This window comes from Brachyhypopomus gauderio, chromosome 9 (assembly GCF_052324685.1).
Source record: "Brachyhypopomus gauderio isolate BG-103 chromosome 9, BGAUD_0.2, whole genome shotgun sequence".
NCBI classification, from domain to species: domain Eukaryota; kingdom Metazoa; phylum Chordata; class Actinopteri; order Gymnotiformes; family Hypopomidae; genus Brachyhypopomus; species Brachyhypopomus gauderio.
In genome coordinates, this window is record NC_135219.1 from 11701253 (window position 1) to 11711060 (window position 9808).

General features: G+C 45.6%; 2 protein-coding genes across 7 annotated transcripts in view; both read left to right on the forward strand.

Moving 5' to 3' along the window:
• exoc1 (exocyst complex component 1) overlaps window positions 1–4960 on the forward strand; it is an 11978-nt gene extending 7018 nt beyond the window's left edge. For 4 of the 6 annotated variants that reach the window (XM_077017127.1, XM_077017130.1, XM_077017128.1 and 1 more), the window contains 9 exons: window positions 256–300; window positions 1133–1296; window positions 1603–1704; window positions 1801–1877; window positions 2401–2629; window positions 3011–3194; window positions 3466–3665; window positions 3836–4030; window positions 4300–4960. In XM_077017127.1, the coding sequence (XP_076873242.1) occupies window positions 256–300; window positions 1133–1296; window positions 1603–1704; window positions 1801–1877; window positions 2401–2629; window positions 3011–3194; window positions 3466–3665; window positions 3836–4030; window positions 4300–4452 (1349 nt within the window). In that variant the 3' untranslated portion in view covers window positions 4453–4960. The remainder of the gene's footprint in view (window positions 1–255; window positions 301–1132; window positions 1297–1602; window positions 1705–1800; window positions 1878–2400; window positions 2630–3010; window positions 3195–3465; window positions 3666–3835; window positions 4031–4299) is intronic. The other 2 variants (XM_077017129.1, XM_077017132.1) reach the window with 1 other exon arrangement.
• A 166-nt stretch (window positions 4961–5126) lies between these two features.
• On the forward strand, window positions 5127–9604 carry chst14 (carbohydrate (N-acetylgalactosamine 4-0) sulfotransferase 14). Its single transcript, XM_077017133.1, has 2 exons — window positions 5127–5599; window positions 8597–9604. Exons 1-2 carry the CDS (start codon window positions 5315–5317, stop codon window positions 9422–9424), a joined length of 1113 nt encoding a protein of 370 aa, XP_076873248.1. The 5' UTR covers window positions 5127–5314; the 3' UTR covers window positions 9425–9604.
• The last annotated feature ends 204 nt before the right edge of the window (window positions 9605–9808 follow it).

Sequence of the window (9808 nt, forward strand, 5' to 3'; positions counted from 1 at the left end):
CAAAACCTCATCTCGTGTGAAGTGGGTGTCGCTGACCCAGAGATCCCAGGACCAACTGCTCTTTGTCATATGGGAAAACAAAATATGGCTGAATTTTGTTTTTCAAGCAGCCCACCACCATGCCTGCGAGCCAAGATGCAGCCACTGCAGTGCATGCCCTGTGACCTCTAACCCCTAACCCCTGAGCCCCCCACTGCATGTTGTAAGCCTAACTTGTCTCTGTCTCTGACGCCTGCCTTTCTAACCGGCCTGCAGCCACTCTTCCTCGGAAAGAAAGCGCTCTCAAACAGGAGACAGAAAGTAAGTACCATTGCCTTGAATCCCACAATGCTTCACTTCCTCGCAGACAGGCCAACCAAATAGACCCTTTAATTTATGCGTTTTGGCATTGAGATACAGTACTAGACTGGTCCTGACTACAAGTACAGACTCTCAGGTGCACCCAGAACTACAAATACAGACTCTCAGGTGCAACCAGAATGCTTACCTTACCTTTGCAAAGTCACAAGCCCATTTTTCTCTCTCTGTTCCCTGTGCTTGAAGTACATGTCCTGGTTTGCAGTCTGATTCGCCACACATGCACACACACACACACACGCGCACACACGCACATTTTCAATGCTGCTTCCTGATCTCTGTCCTAGAACACCATGTTCATCACGCGTGTTGCTTGTGTATTTTTTTTTTTCTAGACATTTCTGTGTGCAGATACTCACAAAATGTCTTTTGCGGGTCAGACTAACCTCAGACGAGTCTTGTTCGTTCATGGAGTGTTGTGTTTTTGTTTCTGTTTTTATTAGGCTTCTGAAAACAGATATTCTGATGAACTGTAAACTGAGAAATTATTCACCACTGCGGTGCAGTCAATGGGGGTTTAGTGGGAATAAAAATACCATAAAACTCAGCATAATACTAACATATATACAGGTATATCGTGGTGAAAATGGAAGTTGTATTCTGAATATAAATATAAGATGAATGCTAGATTCTAGCCTTAGTAAGATAGACAGAGCAAATCAGGACCCACTGTAGCTGAGTGGGTGGGGCTGGATGTCTGTGGGAGGGGCGGTGCCAGTGACGGACCAGTGAGAGGTTTCTGAGTGTCTCGCACCCATGGCGGCCACGCCCACAGGTCTCCATGGCAGCTCTGGCAAGCTGACCGGCTCCACCTCCAGCCTCAACAAGCTGTCAGTCAACAGCTCCAACAGCCGGCGCTCGCAGTCCTCCTCCCTGCTGGACATGGGTAACATGTCCGCCTCGGACCTGGACGTGGCCGACAGGACCAAGTTTGACAAGGTGAGGCTTTGGGTACCACTGTGGCTCTTAACCTGCATCTGTGCTGGATGTTAATGTAAAGAAGCACTGAATCTCTTAACTGGTATTAGTGCTCAGTCTGATCATTCTGTATTAGTTCTGTAGGGTTTTAATCTGTAGAACCACTGGGTCTCTTGTAATTACAATAGTGTAATAACCACAGTGTGATTATGATGATATTCTCTGTGTCTTTTAACAGACGTCACTGTATTTATCCAAATAGATCTTATAGGTAGAAGTGTGTGTGTGTGTGTGTGTGTGTGTGTGTGTGTGTGTGTGTGTGTGTAGATCTTTGAGCAAGTCCTCAGTGAGTTGGAGCCCCTCTGTTTGGCAGAGCAGGACTTCATCAGCAAGTTTTTTAAGCTGCAACAATATGCAGCACTGGCTCAGGTTTGTGTGTGTGTGTGTGTGTGTGTGTACGTACGTACATATATTTGAGAAGCTGAATGAGACACTCACCTGTCTGATGTCATGGGTGTTCTTTAGGCAGAGAACACTGATGAATCTGATGGATTAGGCTTCTCCAGACCAGTCAGCGAGCACAGGCAATCAATGTCCTCAGAGTGAGTGAAAGCACACCCCTTAATTGTGACACAGCCTGTAAGCCCCTCCCTAACATACCCTTTCCTTATGACACAGCCTATAAGCCCCTCTCTAACACACACCTTCATTGACACAGCCTGTAAGCCCCTCCCTAACACACCCCTTCATTATGACACAGCCTATGAGCCCCTCCTTAACACACACCTTCATTATGACACAGCCTGTAAGCCCCTCCCTAACACACACCTTCATTATGACACAGCCTGTAAGCCCCTCCCTAACACACTCATTCATTATGACACAGCCTATAAGCCCCTCCCTAACACACCCCTTCATTATGACACAGCCTATGAGCCCCTCCTTAACACACCCCTTCATTATGACACAGCCTATGAGCCCCTCCCTAACACACCCCTTCGTTATGACCCTGCCCCCCTCCACATACCCGTTCATCATACCATAACCTCAGCCAGTCACTCAGACACACGCACACACCCCTTCTTCATATCGGACCTCTCACCATGTCTCGTTGTGTGTCTACAGCAAGGACTTGGTCCGGCAGATGATGAACAAGATCTTCCACAGCATCGAGACCGAGCTGAACAGCCTGATCGCACTGGGCGACAAGATCGACAGCTTCAACTCCCTCTACATGCTGGTGAAGATGAGCCACCACGTGTGGACGGCCGAGACCGTCGACCCAGCCTCCTTCCTCAGCACCACCCTGGGCAACGTGCTCGTCACCGTCAAGAGGAACTTCGACAAGTGCATTGTGAGTATGACAGCCCGACGCTATCCCTGACCATTCAGATCCAGCACATATGGTCGTATAGCACTGGCTCTCAGAAAGAGATGTTGGGCTGAGTGGATGGTGATGGACAGTGGATAATCAGTTGAATGAACAGACAACTCTACATTTGAATGTTCTGCAGGGACAGATGAGTATGATTATGTGTATGTTGTCGGTGACGGGGTGATATTATTGATTCTGAAGCTTTTAACCCTATAAAACATACAGAACTGTTCCATCTCAAGGCCTAAAACTCCACGACAGTAGCTCGAGTGAAGCTGCATTATCAGACACCGTGTCAAAGAGTTTGCTGTACTCCAGACCAGAGCTGAATCCATCTGTGTGTGTGTGTGTGGTCCTCAGTCAGGGCAGATCAGGCAGATGGAGGAGGTGAAGATCTCCAAGAAAAGTAAAGTTGGCATCCTGCCCTTCGTCACTGGCTTTGAAGAGTTTGCTGAACTGGCAGAGACGATCTTCCGTAACGCGGAGAGGCGGGGCGACCTGGATAAGGCGTATGTCAAACTCATCAAAGCCGTCTTCGAGAACGGTGAGACTCCAGGCCAGTTTTTCCTCTTTTCCCCCCACTACAAAGCTGGGGAGCTTTCATTGGCTTGTGAAGCTGACCAATCAGAGCCTAAAGGTAAATGAGGATTTTGTAAAGACTGCAGTACACTTCAGGTAATTTATGGTGATTTACATTGTTGTTATAAAGTGGTAGTCAGCACTTCCTGTGATAGCAGTTCAACCCGAACAGTACTGACTGCTATTATTGTCTTGAATGCTTATTGGTGTCTTTGTGTCCATCTGGGCGGGAGCAGTGGAGAAAGTGGCCAATGAAAGTCAGAAGACTCCTCGCGACGTGGTAATGATGGAAAACTTCCACCATATCTTCTCCACTCTGTCACGCATGAAGATCTCCTGCCTGGAAGCAGAGAGAAAGGACGCCAAGCACAAGTACCTGGACCATCTGCAGTCTTACGTCATCAACTCGTTGGGGCAGCCACTGGAAAAGCTTAATGTAAGACCACAGAGGAACTCTTCACCTCTCTACATGATGCCATGTGTCAAACGTGCTAGAGAAACTGCAGAACCAATGGAACCTGATCAAGTCTGGCTTAAATGATGTTGTTAGCGATGGTGTAATAGACGTGCACGGTTTTGATGACGTGTGTGTGTGTGTGCGTGAAGCACTTCTTTGAGGGAGTGGAGGCACGAGTGGCCCAGGGTGTACGTGAGGAGGAGGTGAGTTACCAACTGGCCTTCAGCAAGCAGGAACTGAGGAAGGTTATCAAAGAATACCCTGGCAAAGAGGTGAAGAAGGGCCTGGACAACCTCTACAAGAAAGTGGACAAGCACCTCTGTGAGGAAGAGAGTCTTCTACAGGTGAGGATCATGGCATATTCAAACTGCCATCATTTTTGACTTTCTAATATTATGTTCCTCTTCTCTTAATGGTAGAATCACAGACAATAATAATAATAATACATTTTATTTATATAGTGCTTTCCACAGTGCTCAAAGACGCTTGACAGACAGATGTAAATATGTAGTTTTGGTGTAAAGTGTAGAGAAAAAACCCTGATATGCCCAGAACGCAAAAGTCCTGACAAATGTGTTTGAATAGCACTTGTAATTACAATCCCGTCCACTAGGTGGTGTGGCACTCCATGCAGGATGAGTTCATCCGTCAGTATAAGCACTTTGAAGGTCTGATAAACCGCTGCTATCCTGGGTCAGGCATCACCATGGATTTCACCATTCAGGACATGCTAGAGTACTTCTCCAGCATCGCCCAGTCCCACTAGAGCTGAGCAGAGAGACTTAATAGATCACTATTGTAAACAGTGAAGAAAGAAGTCTGAGACTTTAGACGGAGAGAAATGGGGAAAGTTTGTGGTAACAGAAGGATCTGCAGGGCCACACTCTCCCACTCTGTGTGTATGTGTTCAGATTAATTCCATTAATGAAGTGTATTCTTCAACATGTTTTGTTGAAAGCTGAGATCAAACAGCATTATCCTTAAGGAAACCTGTACACGCTCTCGTTCTCGGTGAACCTATGGCAGACACTCCTGGAGGAGCAGTCAGACAGCAGAGGTTCTGGCGACGTTGGGACAGCAAAAGGGATCGTTTTGAAAAGCATGATGACACTACTCTATGTTGTACATTGCTAGTGTGTGTCACACTACAGGGACTAAACTTATTGTTATTACAAAATCGCCCATATAAAATTCTTGCTCTGTGTTCATCTTTGTCCTTTGCACTTGTAATGAGAAACTAAAGCCAAATGTTAAATAAAACAGCTTCGTATGTACTTCTCGTTTTGTGAATTTCTCTGGAATATGGAGTGATTATAGTACTATTTTGATTCTGGTTTTTAATTTGAGATTGTTAAGAAATAGCATGCATGTTTGCCCTAACTTTTGGGACGTCAGAATAGAAACACGCCTTCGCCTCTCTTGAGATGCAACGTCACTTCATCTGCCTCCCAAAAACTACACCCCGTTAGCGCTTTACTACATTTCCCATCATGCATGTTAGCCAAATACTTTCCCCTATGTAGTGAAAATTTGTCCGGACGAAAGCGGGACATGGACATGCGTTAATTTTCGTCTCCGTCGAGAAACCAAACCCTCCTCGCAGCGGAGTACACCCAAAAGCCTCCAACATGCTGCCTCGCAAGCAGGACTGCGTGCTGAAGAGAGAAACCTCGCCGAGGAGCGGCTCGCGGAGCAACTTCACACCGCGCGCGCCAACTCCTCCTGCGCGTCGCCACTCCGCCGTTCTCCCGTCGGTGCTGACGTTTGCAGTGATCGTGGCATCCGGAGGCCTCTTGTTGATGATCGAGAAGGGAATGCTAAATAACATGGAAACGCCGATGCCACAAGCCAACGGCAAGAAATTAGACTATCGGATCAGCCGTCAGGACCCAGTTGTGGACGTGGAAGCCGAGGTAATCGGATCTTTGCTCACCTGCAGCTGGAGGGGGTTTAATGGTGCTGGATCCACACGCTGCTCAGTTTGAGACTTTACTTGTCTCATGACACTTCTCCGGTGTTTATCTAAAGATGTATGGCAAAGTCAACATCCCAGCTGTGCCGTATCTCTGTGCGCTGCCAAAGTCTTCTCGGCATCAACATTCCTGTATTCCAGTATTTCAACAGGCTTTTCGTTTCAAATAGTGGTTGAGGCGTCTGTGAGATACTTCTAACGACCACAGCTGCAAAGATGTTTAGAATTACGTTTAAGATCCCTAGCAAAATGTATGCTGTCGAACAAAGTACGTGACTATCGCCTAATATATTGTATATTGACAATTATATCGTATTGTAATTCATTTTCTCCATCGCTACACTTATTACTGCTCCCCAAATTAAAAAAGTTGTGATTTCGAATGTATCGGTCTGACGTTCGTCTACGTTTAAAACCACCCAGTTATTTGAACCGCATGTACATTACGTTACAGTGATTCGTGGCAGGCTCACATTACTATGGAATGCAAATATTTTACGTTACTGTGAGCGACGATGATGATACAAACACTGTAAATGAACAATTTAGGCATTGTAAGTGTGACCCACTGTGTCACTGGCATCCCACGTTTGGAAGATAATGCAATGATTTTGAAGAAGCCAGCATGCCACAAACTGTTGAAGAACATTCTACAACTCTACAGTGGGACTAACTAACAAACAAAACAAATCTGAAAACAGAAATACAACCCAGTCTCTGAGGATGTTCCTTCAGTTGTTTAATGTTGTAGAAAAAAAGCAGATCACAGACATGACAAAAAATTAAAGGCATTTCAAATGGCAACTTTCTGGCTTTAAGAAACACTAAAATAAATCTAAAGGAATGAATCATGGAATCAAAACATGCCAACACGTCACTAGTACTTTGTTGCACCACCTCTGGCTTTTATAACTGCTTGCAGTCTCTGAGGCATTGACTTAATGAGTGACAGTACTCTTCATCAATCTGACTCCAGCTTTCTCTGAATGCTGTTGCCAGATCAGCTTTGCATGACATTGACCTTATGTATCTTTCTTCAAGGAATGTTTTCACAGATTTTGCTCTATGGCAAGATGCATTATCTTGAAAAATTATTTCATCATTCCCAAACATGGGATAAGAAGAGTGTCCAAAATGTCAATGTAAACCTGTGCATTTATTGAAGATGTAATGACAGCCATCACTCCAGTGCCTTTACCTGACAGGCAGCCCCATAGCATCAATGACTGTGAAAATTTGCATGTTTTCTTCAGTCATCTGCATAAATCCCATTGGAACGGCACCAGACAAAAGTTCCAGTATCATCACCTTGTCCAATGCAGATTCGAGATTCATCACTGAATATGACTTTCATCCAGTCATCCACAGTCCACGACTGCCTTCCTTAGCCCATTGTAACCTTGTTCTTTTCTGTTTAGGTGTTAGTGATGGCTTTCCTTTAGCTTTTCTGTATGTAAATCCCATTTACATACATTCTTACAGTTCGGTCACAGACATTGACTCCAGTTTCCTCCCATTTGTTCCACATTTGTTTTGTTGTACATTTTCTGGTTTCAAGTCATATTGCTTTAAGTTTTCTGTCTTGACGCTTTGATGTCTTCCTTGCTCCACCTGTATGCTTGCCTTTAACCACCTTCCCATGTTGTTAGTACTTGGACCAGGTTTTAGTTGACTGACTCAACCACCACCATCTTGTGCAACACTGCGTGATGATTTACCCTCTTTAAGGAGTTTGATAATCCTCTCCTTTGTTTTCATTTAACATATCTGGTGTTGGAGCCATGATTCATGTCACTTGTTGCAACAGCTCTCCAAGCTGTGATCACTCCTTTTTACTAAACACATACTAACAAGCAGCTTTCATCTGATGCAGGTGTTAGTGTTTGTAATGAAAATTTGCAGGGTGATTCCATAATTGTTTCCTCAGAATTGAATGATTCCATAATTTATTCTCTGTGCTTGTTCTAAAAATCTAACTGTTACTGGCTACCACAATTATTTTTCTTGATTTCTTTTAGTGTTTCTTAAAGCCAGAAAGTGGCCATTTGAAATGCCTTTAGTTTTTTGTCATGTCTGTGTTCTGTTTTTTTTTCTACAAAATTCAACAACTGAAGGAACATCCTCAGAGACTGGTGATTCTGTCATCTTAAATCGGGGCAGCAGAAATATCTGTGAACTGTATATCCCGAAAAAAACACTGCATGCCTTCCTGAGATGAACCCTTATGTTTTCTTCATGCTGGGTGATTATCCTGATGACATCGCAGATGACAGTCACAAATTGAGTAAGAATTCTTTGGTCGAGTTTGCATCTGTAGTGTTTGAGAACCAGGGCACGCTCCACTGGAGAGACACAAAGTAGAGGAAACTCAGAAGGACGTTTAGTGAAATTGCGGCAGCACAGCCAATGGCAGATGGATGACTGGCAGAATCTGTTGTTTTTGTGCGTAAGTGAGATCAGTGTCCCTCGGAATGTGGTCAAGATTTCAGCTGGAGCATCTAGAGTGTGACATGCAGCAAAAGTATGAAACAGATGAATCTGAAGGTGGACCAACGCAGTGACACAGTGTGAAGCTGACTGTGTGAAGATGTTCTTGGTTTTGGATCAGAAGGAGAAATACTTATCGTAAACTTGATATAAACATACAACAGTATGATGCACCAATTCTGAAATGCTCCACACATTCTAGGCTGGTGTCAGTAATCAATTTTCCCTGCTTCTGTCTACAGTTCTCGTATGCATATATTATTTATTGGCAACAGATCTTCGACTACCACTACTGTCGCTACAAAACTAACTTTCTCTCTAGATTGCCTCAAGCTCAACTAGTGTCCGAGCAAGTTTGCTAAAGGAAGCTGTTTACTGGTGTAGCACTAATGTCATTAAAGCACAACTGCAATCTGCATCCTTAATGATGAAGTCTGTGTTTCCCCCGCAGATTTTGAGGGAGATTCGTAACCGCACCATCAGGGCGGTGTGTCGACAGAAGAGCATGCCGCACAGCGTGTGGTCCCTCAGCCCGTCGCAGAGAAAGACACTCCTGCAGCACATCCTGGTGAACGACGAGTATCGTTTCCTGTACTGCTACGTGCCAAAGGTGGCGTGCTCCAACTGGAAGCGAGTCTTGAAGGTGCTGAGCGGCACGCTGGCAAACGTCGACGTTAAGGTTAAGATGGACCACCACTCCGACCTGGTCTTCCTGGCCGACCTCTCGCCAGAGGAGGCCCGGCATCGGCTTCAACACTACTTCAAGTTCATGTTCGTGCGTGAACCGATGGAGCGCCTGCTTTCTGCGTATCGCAACAAGTTCGGAGAGATCAAGGCATACCAGCACAAATACGGCGCGGAGATCGTGAGGAGGTACCGGAAGGGATATGCGAAGGACGCGAAAGTAGCCGGGGACGACGTGACCTTCACGGAATTTGTGCGCTACCTTTTGGACGAGAATCCGGAGCGTATGAACGAACACTGGATGCCCGTGTACAACCTGTGCCAGCCGTGTGCGGTGGGTTTCGACTTCATCGGCTCGTACGAGAGGCTGGAGAGCGACGCGGCTCACGTGCTAGAGCGCGTGGGCGCGCCACAAAACGTGCGATTCCCCGAGCGGCAGACGTGGTACAAGCCAGTCACCAAGGAAACGCTGCATTACTACCTATGCAGTGTGCCTCAGAAGTTGCTTTGGGAACTTCTGCCCAAGTACATTTTGGACTTTACTCTCTTCAGCTACTCACTGCCCAACGTGACCACTGAGTACTGCAGACACTAGTACATGGACTTGACCTGGTGAGGGGGGGGGGACTTCTTTCTGAGCTGCCTCTTAAACCCCCCCCCCCCCCCCCCCTTTGTACTCTTGTGAGGGATTTTGAGGGGGGGGTATTTTGTTTGTCCTTTAAGGTTTTTCTGTTGTACAGAATTGGGAATATTTAATTAAAACACCTGAACAGTGTTTTTGAGAACGATTTAAATTGTAACCACTATTTAGAACTAGTATAGGATCGTCATTGTATTGTGCTGGACACAAAAACCTCCAGACCTGACTGAACAGAATATGAACAAGCACAAGATTCAGGCCGTTCCATCGTCATTACTGTGTTACTTGTTTTAGTGTCATTTACATAAGACCTTACATAAGAGAGGACTGCACTTCCAG